This window comes from Eptatretus burgeri, chromosome 10 (genome assembly GCF_056783735.1).
Source record: "Eptatretus burgeri isolate ZD-2024b chromosome 10, Ebu_testis_v1, whole genome shotgun sequence".
Classification (NCBI taxonomy): Eukaryota; Metazoa; Chordata; class Myxini; order Myxiniformes; family Myxinidae; genus Eptatretus; species Eptatretus burgeri.
Window position 1 is genome coordinate 53,799,698 of NC_140970.1, and position 18,182 is coordinate 53,817,879.

General features: G+C 42.1%; 1 protein-coding gene across 12 annotated transcripts in view; it reads right to left on the reverse strand.

Annotated features, from left to right (window-relative positions):
• TAFAZZIN (tafazzin, phospholipid-lysophospholipid transacylase) overlaps positions 1-18,182 on the reverse strand; it is a 79,856-nt gene that overhangs the window by 47,984 nt on the left and 13,690 nt on the right. For 8 of the 12 annotated variants that reach the window (XM_085898413.1, XM_085898409.1, XM_085898411.1 and 5 more), the window contains 4 exons: positions 17,204-17,249; positions 14,114-14,199; positions 12,510-12,590; positions 7,778-7,819 (listed from right to left, as the gene is read on the reverse strand). In XM_085898413.1, coding sequence (XP_085754539.1) covers positions 7,778-7,819; positions 12,510-12,590; positions 14,114-14,199; positions 17,204-17,249 — 255 coding nt within the window. The remainder of the gene's footprint in view (positions 1-7,777; positions 7,820-12,509; positions 12,591-14,113; positions 14,200-17,203; positions 17,250-18,182) is intronic. The other 4 variants (XM_085898412.1, XM_085898410.1, XM_085898419.1 and 1 more) reach the window with 1 other exon arrangement.

An 18,182-nucleotide genomic window follows, 5' to 3' on the forward strand; every position in this document is an offset into this window, starting at 1 on the left:
ATAATAAATGTGCTTGTTTGAAAATGACCTGTTTGTCGCGTCATTTTCCCATAATTGAGCGGCCATCTTGCTCTCGGAATTTAGTGGGCTTTTAAATAGCCGATAATAGAATCGGGTCCAACGAGGCCTGGCGATAATACACCGCTCGGTTATCCCAGAACGGAACGAACCGCTTAAGCGGTTCGTGTCTAAGCAGGCCTTCGTTGAGGTACGTTCTCTCGGAAGTCTGCCCGCGCGAATAATTAGGTATATCGACAATTCGGCGATTGACCCTGTCGCACGCGGGTAGAATATTGACTAGGCCGTGGTGTGCGCTTGGAGCACACCCGTGACTGGTTTTCGGCGTTGTCCCGGAAAGTCGCGACTGAATTGTCCGTTCGGTGGGCGAAGCGACCGCTATTGGTTAGACGCGGTCATTCGCACGCCGGCGGGTGAGAATTCGTAACAATATATATATATATATATATATATATATATATATATATATATATATATATATATATATATATATATATATATATATATATATATATATATATATATATATATATATATATATCATGAGAGGGTGTGGCATGTGAGAGGGACAGTATAGAGGTGAAGACTCTGCCAAGATGCCTATGTAAGTATGAAGCCACTTCAGTAGCGCTAATTAAACTTCCAGATATTTTTTTAAACCATGTTTAATATCCTTATTTTATTAAAATTGAAGTATACATTTGAACACTTGGTGAGACCTCATATATCTATCTATCTCCCTATCTTCCATTCAATATATATAGGGGTCTTCAAAATCAAATTGCCGCCATTATTTTTGCTCCGTGGAGGTTCTCATTCAGTGCTGCGGTTACGTGCTTGGGGGTTTGTGTGGATATTTGGAGAGAGTGTTTCCTGAGAAGAATAAGGTAAGTAGAGTGTTTGCAGGGTCTCAGGTTCTAATATTATTAATGTTTAATACATTTCAATGCTTTGAGGCCTCACAAAGCTCAACCCTTTTTGGACTCTGCCACAATTTATTCTTGTAATATCTTTTTTTTGTGATATCATTTTTGACTGTTGCCGGCATAGTTTAAGACTCGACGAAAACAAATGCCAAGAAAAATCGGACAAAATTGGACGTTTTTTGACAAACAAATGAACTTTAAATAACTAAATAGATGTGCTGCTTTTGGACCTGTCCCCTTGGGGTTGTTTGTAAGGTTAATTACGTGGACGTCTATTTGACGTGTGTTTGCATTTTTAGACATCCTTCGATGTGTTCTGAATGAAATTGGGAGAAATCCGGGGAAAAATGAAAGTTTAAAAAAAATAAAACTGGGTAAAAATGAACAGGTCCCTGCTGCTGTTTTGTGAGATGCATGCATACTATATTTGAAAGCTCTTCTGATGCCATGGGGAGAGGGGTTCAGACCTGTAATCTTGGGTTTTTGCTATGTCTTTTCCCTGGATTTCTTTTTATTTCAAGTGGAACACCTCAAGGGAGCTCTAAACACTCCAAGGGAACTCGAGCAATAAGATGCAGGCATACTACATAGGACCACTTTGAAAGGTTTTCCTGGCTGTGGGGAAAGGAGGGGGTGGGAAGAGGAGAGAAAGGAGAGGGGAGTGGTTGAGAGAGAGGGGGGAGGGGAGATGGGGGAGAAGAGATAGGGGGGACTTACACCATAACTACTTTGAAATCTTTTGAAATACTACAGTGCCTTCAGAAAGTATTCACACCCCTCGACTTTTGCCACATGTGTTACAGCCTGAATTTAAAATAGATTAAATTTTTTTTAATGTTGTCACTGATCAACACTAAATACCACAAAATGACAAAGTGAAAACATGTTTTTTAGATTTTTTTTTTCAAATTAATTAAAAATGAAAAGCTGAAATGTCTTGCATCAATAAGTATTCAACCCCTTTGCTATGACACTCCAAATTGAGCTCAGGTGCATCCAATTTCCTTTGATCATCCTTGAGATGTCGACAACTTGATTGAAGTCCACCTGTGGCCAATTCAATTGATTGAACATGATTTAGAAAGAAACACACCTTTCTGGATAAGGTCCCACAGTTGACGGTGCATGTCAGAGCAGAAACTCTACCATGAAGTCCAAAGAACTGTCTGTACAACTCTGAGATAGAATTGTGAGGAGGCATAGATATGGGGAAGGGTATAAAACAATTTCTAGAATGTTGAAAGTACCTAAGAGCACAATGAGCTCCATCATTGGAAAGAATATGGAACGACCCAGACTCTTCCTAGAGCTGGCTGTCTGACCAAACTGCACAACCGGGAAAGAAGGACCTTGGTGAGGGAGGTGACCAAGAACCCAATGACCACTCTGACAGAGCTACAGAGTTCCTTGGCTTTGATGGAAGAACCTACCAGAAGGACAACAGTCTTGCAGCACTCCACAAATTGAGGCTTTATTGGAGAGTAGCAAGATAGAAGCCACTCCTGAGAAAAGGCACATGACAGCACGTCTGGAGTTTTAAAAAAGCACGTGAAAGACTCTGAGAGCATGAGGGAAAATATTCTGTGGGCTGATGAGATGAAAATTGAACTCTTTGGCCTGAATGAAAAGCGCTACGTCTGGTGGCAACCAAGCACAGCTCATTACCCATCTAACACCATTCCGACCATGAAGCATGGTGGTGGCAGCATCATGCTATGGGGATGCCTTTCAGCGGAAGGGACTGGGAGAGTTGTAAGGATGGAGGGAACAACGAATGGAGCCAAATACAGGGAAATCCTTGAGGAGAACCTGCTTCAGAGTGCAAAAGACCTTATACTGTGGTGAAGATTAACATTCCAACAGGACAATGACCCCAAACATACAGCCAAAGCAACACTGGAATGGCTTCAGAACAAGATCGTGAAAGTCTTTGAATGGCCCAGCCAAAGCCCAGACTCAAATTTCATTGAGAATCTGTGGAAAGACTTGATTGTTGTTCACCGACGCTCCCCATCGAAGTTGATAGATCTTGAGCAAATCTGCAAGGAAGAATGAGAGATCCCGATGTGCAAAGCTGATACAGACATACCCAAGAAGACTTGAAGCTGTAATCGCTGCCAAAGGCGTTTCTACAAAGTGTTGACTCAGGGGGTTGAATACTTATTGACGCAAGACTTCAGCTTTGCATTTTTAATTCACTTGTAAAAATTTCTAAAAACATGTTTTCACTTTGTCATTATGGGGTATTTTATGTGGATCGGTGGCAAAAATGTTTTAAATTTAACCCATTTTAAATTCAGGCTGCAACACAACAAAATGGGACAAAAGTCAGGGGTGTGAATACGAGGCACTATATACATTACCCCTTTGAAAGCTCTTCCCTGCAAATGGCCGGGGGGGGGCAGAGAGAGAGAGAAAGAGAGAGAGAAAGAGAGGGAGAGAGAGAGAGAGAGAGAGAGAGAGAGAGAGAGAGAGAGAGAGAGAGAGAGGGGTGTAGGGATTGGAGGGGAGGGGGGGGACAGGAGAGTGGGAGAGTGAGAGATGAGGTCTTGTCGTCATATTTTTTACGTATGGTGGAATTTCCACGGGTCCCTGGAAGTTTCAAATAGTGTGTGCAGTTTTGGTCACCAAAACTCATGTCCGTCTGACTGTCTGATCAGTTTATGATCGAGGAACAACTCATTTAAATTGAATGTTATATTTTGAACATGAATTGGACGACAACTTTCTCGTTTTACCATACTTTGGCCTTGAATTCATCTCAATCATGCGTACGCAAACAGGAGTGAGGTAATATTGCTTGACTCAGCAATGCCTTTACATTATGCCTTTATACACCATGCCTTGTGAGCATGCCTTTACATCCTATATATAAAAATGCACAGCATGTCAGGCCTGGGATGGTCGATAACATGTATGCAGGGAAACTCATGCAAGAAAAAGCCTCAAAGTTCATCAAAAGTGATGACTTTATGTATGAAGATACCTTTATATTACAGAAATAATTCCACTCAAACACTAGTGCAGCCACCTCACTTTAGTGTTCGTCTCAAGCCCAACGCACGCAAGCCGTCGTTCGCCGATTCGAAACAACAAGACCATCAGCGACAAATCTTGTACAGTCTTGTTTTGTCATAGACTGCCACACACTACGTGACTGTCGATGACAATATTGTCTGAAAACAAAATGGCGATGAGGAAGAAATGTAGAGAGGGGATGAGAAGGGTCAAAGCTCTAAGCACTGCTGCTTTGGCACTCGAGCTGATACATCGCCGACTGTGTGCCAGGAGAAAGGAAGTGGCTGTGGGTAAAGCCCTAGGTGTAGAGCCGGCTCGGTAAGGGAGCATTCAACAACTTGCTAGTGAAACTTTCTGCTGAGCTTATTCAATATATTTAGTAACTATTTAATCGCTGTGGTTTTTTAACCCCCGATTGAAGCAAAATTGGAGAAAATCCGGTGTTTTTGAAGGATTTTAGTCCTTTACCATGTTGTCGTGTCCAGCCGGTTAAGTTAATTCTCACCCTTGACCCAGTTGTCGTGGACGGGGTGGTTAACACCGACCTGGACGGATAGCCGAACAATTTCCCTTGGAGGTGAACAGCCGCAATCCTTGGAGATTATGGCGCGTGCAAGACAGGAGGCGGCGAAGCACGTACAAGAGGCGTGCACCAGGATGGAAGCACAAGGGTTTATACTCGAACCCACAACAAATAGACAAACAATAGATCTTACAAATAAACGTTTAATGAATAAAAATCAAATATTTATAATGGAAATAAATCAAAGTGTGATAATAAAAATAAATCAAATCATGAGGTAATGAATCGTGAGGTAAACTTGAGCCTAAATTTAAGACGTCTCCACACAATTACAAAAACAGACAAGGGGAAAGATAAAATAAAAGAAAATCTCTCCATTTATTCTTACGCTTAGCTGTGTGTCCTGAGATGATCGTTTTGGAGTCTGCCGATTGAGCCGCATAGTCTCTGCGTGGGAAACCGCACCCAAAATGGCGCCAAGTCGCTCTCTGTGTGGGTAACGTATGCGAGGTAATTTGCGCGGATTGCCTCCAATGCCAGGAACCGCCGTACAGTCTCTTCTCATGATCGAAATTGCCACAACGTTCCGCTCTTAACACCGGCTCCACTCACAACAATGGCCCGCCTTCTTCCTCGATAGTAGAACGGGATAACGTCGAGTTATCGCTGAGAGATGCGCTCTTCTTCTCTTCTCTCTCCTCATAAAGCGCACAAACTTCACGATCCAGCCAAACAGACAATGGCCAGCGTGCTGTACCAGCACGTAGCCTGGTGTTGGCTCAGTGGTTAGGGTGGCGGCTTGGGATCTGAGGGTCCTGAGTTCAAGCCTCGTAGCCCGCTGAATTAATTCACCAGGGGGTTGACTCAGCCTGCCATCCTTCCGAGGTCGGCAAAATGAGTACCAGCTTGCTGGGATGACCGAGTCATTCAAGTATCCTGCGTCAGAGTGGCGACCTGTCCAGGATTGTGCCCAATAGCCAAGGAGACTGCTTCGGCAGCACCAACGCTCTGTACAGAGTATGGTCCCAATGGACTGTTCCAGCACGTGAGCAAATTCACACAGCACGAACAATGAGAATCGCGCTGCTATATCATCATAGCGAGAGGGGAGCAAAAAACGAGACCCCCTGTCTCAACGGCGTACCTCGCCCAACTATCTCCTTTCTCACACATTCTGACGTCCACCGACCAATTATCAGCCTCGGGGGTGTGGCCTGTTGGCATGAAGCCGGGAAGGCGGGGTTTTTGCCTGCTCGAAATGTCCGGCTCTGTTGTTGTTGTTGTTGTTGTTGTTATAAGAACGTAAATCTTTTATTGCTGGCTTGGAAATGCAAAAACGTAGGAAAAGGTCACAGGGGGCAATCACATACTGGGAGAAACTAGCCTTAAACCCTACCAAGTTAACACAGCACCACCACCCCCATGTGGTGACACGTAACAATCCTAAGCTCATAGTTTGTCCCACTTAATTTACACTGAAATGTCTCCTCCTCGTCCATGGACCATGCTACATTATATAGTCCTACCTTTACTATGAAGTTCCTCCATCTACCCCACAAACATAACAATATTGTCCTGCCCCGCCAGCCATCCCTCCATAACCAAACATGTAATAGTCATATTAAGTGGTAATGCATACTCTGATATTGTATACCGATGCTTGTTTGAACTCGAGGATTCGCCGCTATCAGTCCATCACGGGCCCAAAGAGTAGAGCCTGCTATTTATCTTAGTGGTGTATAGGCTAAAGATCGCTGGTTTAAACTCCCTTTGATAAAAAATAATGCCTCTCCCCAATCACTCTTCTGCAACCCAGGGTGAGGGTGGAAATTGCCCGCACAGAACCCTTCAATTAGTCAATACATTTCGCCGTGTTGGAGACTGTCATAGCCCGCCGCACACGACACGACGATGCATGACTGTTGTCGACAACTAGTTGTAAAAGTTGAACATGTTCAACTTTGACAACAATTGCAGATGCACCTGAAAACCTTCATTAACCGCTGCACATTACACGATTATCAAAGACTCATAAACTAAGCTCGGAGACAGTCTTGTTGCACTGTGTTGGCTCATGTGTGGCAGGCTAAAGCTAATTTGGAGAAACAAATGCACTCTCAGAAAAACACTAAAATTAGATAACTAGTAGTGTTCTCACTTGTTACCCATTTTAGGTTACTTCTCTGAAATAAGCTCGTAAAGTGGATCCCGGTGTCCATACGTATGTTAACATTTGACTAAAGCATCTTCTCACAAACTAGCCGACCAATAAGGACCAAATTTGGTACGATGAGTCAGGACAGCAAGATCTCATGGGGTTGTGCTCCCCATCCGGATACACCCATTTAACGGGGCTGAAAGGGGTTTTTTGCCCCAAGTATTGGTATTACATTCAAAAATCTTCTTCTCAGAAACCGACAACCGGATCCAGAACAAACTGGCCATGCGGCATCGTGACCATGCCCTAACCTTAAGTTGTGCTCCCCATGGCTGTATCTCCCTGAGAAAGGGGGCCCACGGCTTCCCTCCCCTCATCCCTCGGATTCACTAAAACATATTTTCCTCACAAACTACATGATCGATATGGACCAAATTTGATACGATACATAAGAACAGTAAGGTTTCATGGGGTTGTGCTCCACATCCAGATCCGCCCCGATAAGAGGCTGAAAAGGGGGGTTTCACTTCAAATTCAGGTAATTTATTCAAAAAGATTTTCAGAAAACAATGGCCAGATGCAGACCAAACTCTTCATGAAACATAAGGGCCATGTCCTTAACATAAGTTGCGTTCCCCATGACCATAAAACTTCAGGAAGGGGGGGGGGCATGGCCCCTTCCCCCTAAACCGTCATTTTCACCCTGCTTATTGGGGAAAATAACTTTCAGTTCCCCACGGCGGTATTTTTAAGGGTTAAAATACTCACCTTTTCAAAAATGTAAACTTTATGTGCATAAATCCCATGAGCTATCATACATTCTCACAAATACTCACACAGGCTTCAGTAAATGCAATTATGACTACATTATCATTCTTCGTTTTAATGAATATTTATGAGAAATCTGTCAGAATCCTCGAAGAATTTTGAGATTTTTCTCATCGATATGGGTGTTTTCAGGATCACCCAAAATACTACACAAGGAGAATGTGTGCTTCCTCTGCTAAGAGGGCTAACAACTCATAAAATCACGGAATTACCGGCCACGTGCCACGATTTGTGTTGCAATGCTTTTTCAGCTGCTGGTCAAACACAGCTTAGCCCATGTGCTCATGTTAAATATGTTACACGTACCCCATTTGATTCGGATGAACTCCTGGGTGAGGTTCACTTTGCCTGCAGACAGCGTTAAATTGGATAAAAACATGAGAGTTAGAGCACAAGCAATTCAATTCAAACCAAATTTGTCAAGAATTGATGAATGGTGTTGTTAAGCCTCCATTATTCTTGGAGGTCTAACAACACTTGTATGGGGTCTTCCATATACAGTATTAACGTAATGCATAAGTGGGTGGGTGGACATAGTTAACGAGCATTGGGGGGCAAGGGGTGGAGGGAAGGTGTTGTCCCACAAAGTGTCATTAAATTTTGGGGGAGGTCTTTGGCCCAGTGTTATGAGAGGAATGGGAGGGTGTCTAAAATTGTTTAACAATGCATTACGTTATGTATGGATGGCCACATATGCAATATAGTGACACCAGGAAATGATATCAATGGCCACAGTAGGATAAAGATGCCAGCATGGTCATCGATTTAGAAGTCATGGTGAGAATGCACACAAATTGCACATATGAAAAAGATTAGTCACTCCATTGTAAAAATTACTCGCGTATAAGTGAAGCTCATCTTACATAGAAAACCGACTTTGCTTTCTTGCTTGCTTGATGCAACCCCGTGCGAGTTTGAAAGTTTTTTTGTTTGTTTGTTTTTTAAATTTCTTTTTTTTTTGCTTGCTCGTATGGCCAGCGAGAGTAAAGGAACTGCCTGTGTGGTTGTTGTTTCTCGCACGTGGTTTGAAAGTTTTTTATGATTATTTTTTGCACGTACGGCCACGCACGTACTAGTGTAATACAATGTGAGTACATCTAGTAAGTACGTAATACAATGTGAGTACATTTACCATAAATGGATGAGGTGTGTGCGCGTGTGCGTGTGTGTGTGTGTGTGTCGCATACTTTTTGTCTATTAATTACGTACATCTATTTGTGAAGGACACATTATGGGAATGTACCTTTTGACCCTTTAGACTGCTGAGACCCCTTCGAACGTTGAAAACCCTTAAGACCCCTAAATACCCCAAAAGTCCCAACATTTCCTGAGGACCCAAAAGTCCCTGAGGGCCCAAAAAGTTCCTGAGGACCCAAAAGTCCCAAAAAGTCCCCAAGGACCCAAAAGTCCCAAAAAGTCCCCAAGGACCCAAAAGTCCCAAAAGTTCCCGAGGACCCAAAAGGCCCAAAAGGTTTGGCAGAAGAACGACCGAACTACCTATAATTGGCAGAACAACTAAAAGTAGTAAAACAATACTCTGACGACATTCAAATATAATTTGGCCTCGATAACTGTGTCAAGTGCACATTTGTATTAGGCAAACCAATAAAAACAGACAACATAAATATCGATGGAACAACAACAATACAGGAGCTAGAAAATGAAGCATCATGCAAATACCTTAGAGAAGAAGAAGGCCACCAAATATGTGACAAACAAATGTGTTAAACATTAAGGCCTCGGTCACATTTGCCACGGCGGCCGTGGGGTCTCCAAAATATACGGCCACTAGCAATTATACGGTGGCTGCAGTATTTCCACGGTCACACAATGTCGCAGTCACATATGTTTTTATTTTTCGGGGAGCCGCACGGCGTACTTAGGCCTAAGTCACATTTGCCACGGTGGCCGTGGGGTCTCCAAAATCTACGGCCACTAGCAATTATACGGTGGCCGCAGTATTTCCACGGTCACACAATGTAGCAGTCACATATGTTTTTATTTTTCGGGGAGCTGCATGGCGTATTTATAAATTGTGGAGACCGAAAACGTGGGGTTGCCGTATGGTCTTTGATTTGATGTCGCACGGTGACCTTAGGGCGTTCCTGCAGTGGTCATAGAATTTTCAAGGCAGACGCAAGGTGTCCGCGAGGCGACCGCAGGGGGGCCCTAAGGTGAACGTGCAGCCAGGCGGACGGTAACGAATGGGTTAATTATTTATTTTTTACCAGTTTTTTTTTTTCGGCTTGTCAAATTGCTACGGCGAACGTAGAAATGAAAAAAGTTATAACTCCGCGTTATAATTCCACAGCGACCTTACGGCCTGTAAAATATAGCCAAACGGCGTAGGGCCACCCTGAGGCCACCTCAGAAACTCTGCGGCCGCTGCACGTTTCTGTCAATTCAGAGGGCGTACGGCCGCCGTATCCTCGCTGTAGAGCAAATGTGACTTCGGCCTAAGGTCTTAGAAATTGTGGAGACCGAAAACGTGAGGTTGCCGTACGGTCTTTGATTTGATGTCGCAAGGTGACCGCAGGGGGCCCTAAGGCGAATGTGCGGCCAGACGGACGGTAACAAATGGGTTAATTCATTTTTTTTTTTACCAGTTTTTTTTTTCTGCTTGTCGAATTGCTACGGCGAACATAGAAATGAAAAAAGTTATAACTCCGCATTATAATTCCACGGCGACCTTACGGCCTGTAAAATATAGCCAAACGGCATAGGGCCACCCTGAGGCCACCTCAGATACTCTGTGGCCGCCGCACGTTTCTGTCAATTCAGAGGGCGTACGGCCGCCGTATAGCAAATGTGACTTAGGCCTTACCAAGGAATACCGAGATGGAGAACAAGGCTAATCCTGAAAACATACCTCTCCTCCAAGAAACAAAACCAAATCCATAAACCAACTCGCAGTACCAGGTTATCAATATAATTGTGGAATAGTAAACTGGCCACAATCGGAAATCAACAAGCTAGATGTTAAAACAAGGAAACTCTTCATTATCCACAAAAACCATTATATCCCAAGAATGTACCTGCAGATATGGGGAGGTAGTGGTATGATGGAGCTCAACCAAGTTTGCAGAACGACAACTGTAGGATTAGCCGAGTCTGTAAAAAGCTTTAACAGACTAAGGAATCCAATTTGTACACAAACACGAAGACAACACGCGAGAAAACGTATCTCTAACTCACCTTGCAAAAAATTACCAAGAACAGGTGCGAATAGCAGATGCTACACATGAAATCGAAACGGCAACAGATTACAGCCCCAATAATTGCAAAGAAGACAAAATTACAAAAGGAAGTATCAACAAATGTATACCAACAATTGGGAGAAAGAAAACAAAAGAGCAGGAAGATAACAAACAAAAAAAGAAGTTGTACAGTTTGGGGATAGACGAAGAAGGCTCATTGGAGTGGCTAAGAAGAGGTAAGCTTAACTGGGAAGGAGAACGAGTTGTAATAAGTGTCCAAGACCAAAGACATTATACCATTGGATTGAGTGAATCAGACCAGTGCAGGTTTTGCAAGGTGGAAACAGAAAGCAAGCACCATCACATTCTCCCGAGATGTAAAAATCTCATGTCAGAACAGCGGTACACATAAAGCCACAACAAAGTAAGTAGAGTAATCCACTGGCTTATCTGCAAAAACTTCAATATCCCAGCATCAGAAAAATAATGGAAGCGTCAACCAAAAGCGATCGTCGAAAATGAGGATATAATGCTCATGTATTGGACAGCATCAGAGTGAACATGTTTGCTTTTGATGGATGTTCTTACTCATATAGTTGGTGTTTGACCAGAATCGAGGTTCACAAACAAAAGACAGTAACTCCATGAAGCTGAGCTTTAGAAGAATCTTCTTGGGCTTTTGTATCATTGTCCCATCCATAAGTTGAATGTTGGAAGTACAAGATTGTCCATTAGTGGGGCAACTTAGCATAACAATTGTGCATTTTGTGAGGAAAGCACCAAATTTGGCACACTAGTAGCCTATCATATTCTGAACAGATTTGGATATTGGGCCATCTCAAATTCAACCGCTGATGGCTGTGGCAGCCATTTTCCACTGCCATCAAAAATTTGAGATGGCCCAATATCCAAATCTGTTCATAATATGATAGGCTACTAGTGTGCCAAATTCGGTGCTTTGCTCAAAAAATGCACAATTGTTATGCTATATTTAGCTAAGTTGCCCCACTACATTGAGAAGATGCAGAATATTTAAATGTTCACAGGAAAAAAAATATTACTGACTGTCCAAATCAAGGCGTAGTTCGACACTTCACCAATCCCTGTTCACTACAACAAGTTCTATTTTTGCTTTCTGAGGTTTTCTTTTTCTAACTGACTGAAATTGCAAAGACTATCAGATGCAACCATCTTTGCTTGTGAACAATTTCATTGTACCCAGTTGTTCTCTCTGATTAGTTCATTTGAAATCACAAATGCATGATCAAAATAGTTTGCTTTCTTCGGTAATATTTAAAATCGAATGCAGGTGTATCAGGGTGGGAACTTTTCATTTTTAATTCTACAATGCCGAAGAGTCATTTTAAAGCAATCTTTTATTGTACTCGGTGTTATGAAGCATAACTGAAGAACAGTTGTGTCCAGTTGGCGGCCTATGTCTTGCGCTTGGATGTGCTTCGTGCACAAAAGGAAGTTTTTACAACAAACTTATGCAAATGTTTATTATTCTTTTAATTTACTAAAAAGCTTCTTTATAATTAAATTAAACATCAAGCAATGAACTGCATTGTGAGACCTTCTTATCGATAGATTGACAGAAACAAGTTGCATATCAACAAATTACACAGTGGCACAGGAAGAACAACAATAACCAAATGTAAGCATCGTTTTTTAAGCAGAAAACGAATTTTGAAACACTTATAAAATTGTAAACAAAAAAAGATTGTGATACTATTAAATATAATAATTTAATTCATTACTTCTATAGACTCACAAGAAGGCTAAAATGATTTGAAAATTAATGTTGGATCTGAGACAGCTTCTTCATTTGTAAATCTCACCCTCTGGAAAGATGTGGACCCAGTCTCCAGAGTTAAGTTTTTCCAGAAGAACGTCCATTCCTCTTTGATACACACCCTCCCCTGCCAGGCACAAATGAATCAGTGCTTTCTTCGATTCAAGGCTGCATAAACTATAGGAACGAGGAACAATGAGTTAAACGTTTCGCAATGGTCTCAAAAAAGAGAAACACAAAATAAATTACCCCCAAAAGGCCAAAGAAAAAGAATGTCCAAGAAAAGAATGTCCGTTCTACTGCCAATGTTTGTCTATGGAGATTGCATGGCTGTGTGCTTGATTTTATATACCTGTCAGTAATGGGTGTGGCTGAAATAGCCAAATCCGCTAATTAGAAAGGGTGTCCGCATACTTTTGGCCATGTAGTGTATGTGTACCCTGATGAAGCTTCACAGGAAGTGATATATCATGTGAATCAAAGCATTCTGGGTAAAACGAGGATGGTGGTCAACACATAGTCATGGGTGTTGTGGAGTAGAGGTGTATATAAAAAAGTTTCTTGTGAAGTGAAACATCAAAACTGCTCAAATTCACAGGAGACTGTGCTCAATTTGTCGAACCATATCCTTTCGTGAAGATGGATGTTTAAAATTCGAACACATAACCAACTGCTGTTGGTCTCAAATGCAACTAACCGACTGCACTCAAGCAGACATTAAACGTGTTGACCTGCAGCAAAGTTTGGTGATTTGTTGGAATATGATATATGGAACTGCAGAGGAGTTGAATTTCAGTGTCGAAGGTGATGAAACGATAAATTGCTCTCATTTTAACTTTTCATGAAGGTAAGTGGAAAGTGCATACCAAAAGACCTCACGTTTCATCAAAAGTTAACTTGCATAGCCGCTGTGGACAGAGCCAATGGAATGCTTCCAAAGGGAGGGAAATGATTTCCTGTAGATTATATCATGTGATGAGACGTGGGCCCATCATTTCACACCAGAGTCAGGGCAATTTATTATGGTGTGAAGACATTGCTGGTTCCCACGAAAAAAAAAAAAAAAACTTTTTGAAGTTCAGCCGTCCACTGTAAAAGTTTATGATAAAAGTGCTTTGGGATCTTAATAGTTCAATTAATGGGGAGTTTCTTGAACATGGGAAAAATAACTTGTTACGTTGCATGAAGTGAGACGAGCAACAGCACAGACAATTGCCAGGTATACTTTCTCAGGTTGTAACTTTACCGCACAATAATGCTCCTCCTCACATATCAAAAGTGACTCATAAAACTCCAAACAAGATGGATTAGGAAGTTATAAATCATTCAGCATAAAGTCCCAACTTGTCAACTTGTGATTCTAATCTGTTTGGACCACTCAAAGGGCAATTGGGTCACATTAAGTTCACAATTGATGAAGATGACAAAGCACGTATCCCAAAATATCCATCCCAACGATATCTATACAGGCACTGATGCATTAATGGGACAAGTATGTACAAAGTACATGAAGCAGTGGAATGAATACCCAGAGAAATGTGAAGTATCATTAACCCCCTTGTACTCGTCCAGTTCAACCATGAATTACCCTCGCACATACTATACAGCAATGAAGGTGAGAGGATTAATCTCCGGTAGCTTTTAACTCACCTCTGCACACAGGCACGCACTTGCCTCGGCTAAAGAATCGAGAGTGGAACTCTCCTGTGAAGCAGATGTCTGCAGCAACAGGGATCCTACCGAAAGAAAAAAAATGTGTTCAGATAAATTCAGCTCTCAAAACTCCTTGTAAGAGAATATAACATAGTCCTAGCATTGATGATGAGATGAGATGCACCGCAGAACAGTGGTGCTGCCGAAGAAGTTTATTGGTCGGGATGATGCCGGGTGCTTTGTCGTTGCCTTCCCAGCAGTCAGTCAGAGCAGGTATTTGGAATTTAGTCAAGGTGTTGGCGATAGCCCATTGTGATCTACTCTTTGTGAAGGACACCGTGGGATCTTTGAAGTCCACCAATATTGATAGATGGGACACCCAGTTTAACGTTCGTCCGAGGGACCGAACACAAATTGATGAATCGCCCTGCCTGCTAAACACCAGGACGACAGTATAGATTTGGGCTAAGATTTAGACCCAGGCTACACAGCTCCGAGGCCATCTTGCGAGCTGTACATAGGATTAGAAGAAAAAGAAAACTGCCTCATGCTCTGGAAAACCAATCTTACTCTCCTCAAAAGCCAGCCACAGACGGGGTATCCTCCATTCTTTGTAGTCATGAAAAATCAGAATTACTAGCATCTTACAAGGCCTTTGCTGATAACTCAATGAAATACTGCTCTCTCTTATGGACTGATCCCCCAGCATCACATCTGTCTCTCCCGGATTCTGTCCAGTCTAAAGCTCTCAACATATTTTGTATTTCCTTCAATGAGGCAAAAGCACAAGGCACCTGTTGCTCCCACATGGCAGACAGATTTGTAGCCTCTGTTTTTCACCACCTCTCCTCCAGTCTAGCTCAATCTGCTCTCTCAGCCTTTCAGCCCTCACTCGGCTACTAAAAGATACAAATGTTCTCCCAGCAAACACTATCCGAGTTAAACTTCCAAAATCCAGCTCACCGCACACCACCACTCTTTTGTTTCTCTTTTCTTCCATTTTTGGAACTGCCTTCTTGAGGATGCTCAATCTCAGCCTTCCTTCTAGGGCTTCAAGTAGGCAGTGCACTACCACCTCATGTCATCCTCCGTCCATACCCACAATTTAATTGTGTGTATCAATGTGTGTATGTGTGTGTTTTCTGTGTGTGTGCCCTTTGCATGATGTTATGAGTATGTGTGTGATGTTATGTCTAAGTGTATGCACATGAGTGTGTGCTTGTGTTTATACATGTGAGTTTTGGTGCCAGCATGTGTGCGTGTGTTCTGTGCATGTGTGTATGTGCTCGGTGCGTAAATATGTGTTTGTGTACATGCATGTGTATTCAGTGCATACGTGTGTGTGTGTGTTTTCTATACATGTGTGTGCTTCTGTGCATGCGTGTGTGTTTCGGTGTATGCGTGTGTGTTTCGGTGTAGTGTGTGTGTGTGTGTGTGTGTGTGTGTGTGTGTGTGTGTGTGTGTGTGTGTGTGTGCTCAGTGCATATGTGTATGCATGTGTGTGTTTCTGTGGATGAGTGTGTGTGGGTGCAGGTGTGTGTGTGTGTGTGTGTGTGTGTGTGTGTGTGTGTGTGTTTCGGTGTATGCGTATATTCAGTGTGTATATTCAGTGTATATGTATATTCAGTGCAAACGTGTGTGCACGCATGTGTGATTGGGTGCATATGCATGTGTGTGTCAGGGACTTGTTGGTTTTTGAGACCCAGCTAAACTTTGTTTACATTTGTTATTTAAGGAGAAAAAATATAGACTTACGGAGGATAAGACGATGGATCAATTATTTTTAGGTCATCTCTACCGAGATGACCTAATAAAGCCGGACCAGATGTCCGTCCGTACGTCCGTCACCAATTTTTCTTTCCGTTCTTGATGAAACTTAGTATGTGGGTAGAGGTCGATGAGTGTTGCACAACGATATAACTTTTGTCCGGGTTCAAGATCAGAGTCAAGGTCACGAGGTCACGTAAGTTATAAAAATCGCCATTTTCAAAACCTATCTAGTCTGCCATTCTACAAGATATTCGGCAACTGTTTAATGATTATGATAGTAAAAAATATTATCTTGTATCTAACTGGACAGATTTTTGAAATTCCTTCCCGTTTGATCGTCACGTGATCTGGAAGATGGCCAAAAACGCCGATGTGATTCGCAAAGAAGGAAGGAAGGAGAAATGAAATATAAATATTAAACACATTTTTAGCCTTTTATATTTATACATTTTCCGCCGAAGGTGAAAAAGTTTCAAAACCCGAAATGTAAACGTCGGCATTTATTTTCAAAATATTATTTAGTGCGCGCGCGCCAAAATGCCGAGTCGTCTTTAACCAAACAGCGCAGTTCGAGTTGCGCAGTAGAACTGCGCAGGAGTCTTCGGTCATAACTGAACATTGAGAACTTGTGGTATTATAGAGATGATCGTCACCCCCACACGGGGGTAATTTTTACCTTAGTGGCTTAGATATACAATTTATTTTCGTTTTTCGTCCTTTTTTTGATGTCTTTAGAAAGATTTTGGTGAAGGAATGGCTAGTCGATGTATTGGATGGAGATATGTTTGTTTCATTTCACGTATCCTGATTTTACAAAGTGTGTGTTTGCTTCTGTGCTTGGGAGACACAAAAACCTGTTGCATTTAAAGATGTTACTGAGGCAAAACACAATAAAACGATCACTTATCAAATCGTCCAAATCAAGGTTCGCTGTCACAACCCTGCCTCCCCCTTTCTCCGTATGCACGAATATGCAAAAGTTCAATTCCCCTTCCATACCTTATTCCCTCCCCTCTTTGTACTGTGTATCCATAATAAATAAATGGTTTCAATGGATCCATAAATTTGCAGTTGTTGACGCCAGGCAGTGAAAGCGCCATCAGAGGAAGGAAAGAGGTTACACAACCCTTTGCCAAATGTAATTTTTTTTTAAATCAAAAATGGGAAAAAGAGGTGAACCTGACAATTGCACATAAAACTGCTTTTCAAGGTATGTATGTATGTATGTATGTTTGTTTATTTATAAATAGGACGTAACATTCAGATAGAAATATGGCACAAAAATTACATAACATGATGTATCTCTCCAGTGCCTACCATCGCATCATCTTCCAATTCCAAAAATGTCGGACCTTTAACATACCTGCAAAAACAAAACAACAAAAAAACATAATTCTTCATTTCTGTACTGCATCATCAAAATGACTATGACTCACAGGTGGCATATCTGCCTTTGAATTGTCTCGACTGGGTTCATTTCCCAGTGTAATGGTATCTGAATATAAACTAATACTCCATCCGAGAATATTCCATCCTTTTGAGGGAGACGTTTAGCTGATTGCCACATCTTTTAGCATTCACCTGTGATTGTTAAAGACCATACGATGCCATTTGTAAAAAGGCAGGCTGTTCATTGCTGGTACTCCGTGGCCACATTCCAGGCTGTTACTACATCTACAACTGAGAAGGCAAAGGCAAACCACCCAACGCCTCATGCCTAATGAACATCATTTTGCTTCACCCGAAACTTTGTAACAGATTATGGGTGAAATGTTCAAAAAGGGTGTTGTTTAAAAATACTTTGCCAGATCAACGTTTGTCGATATTAAAACCTGTGAATTTAAAATTCAACTCGAACTGTGAGCAGTGTCGTCGACTTCCAAGTAGTCCGAATCTGCCAACTACATGGAGCCCCATTTGTACGTTTTCTGGGAAAATCGTGCCAAAATCCATCGAGACTAGACGAGAAATTGGACAAGTACATTATCCAAGGAGTAAAAGGCATTTCTTTGCACAAGGTGTCAACAAGCCTTTGTCGGGTGAATTTGATATTCTGAATTCAAATCCACTTGTTGCCAAGTATGGCAAATCCAATGTGGCTGCCGAAAGGGAACATCATTTTGACAAATTTGATATTTTCAAGATTACGATGGGATGAATATGACTTTTGGAAGTTGTGCTGGTCATTCTAATAAGCCTCACCTGCATAACAAACATTGTGCGGAGGTGTATATTTTGGCCACCAGGTGGCTCTGTGGTCTGTACATGTGGCACTGAAAGTCAGGTGAGAAAATCA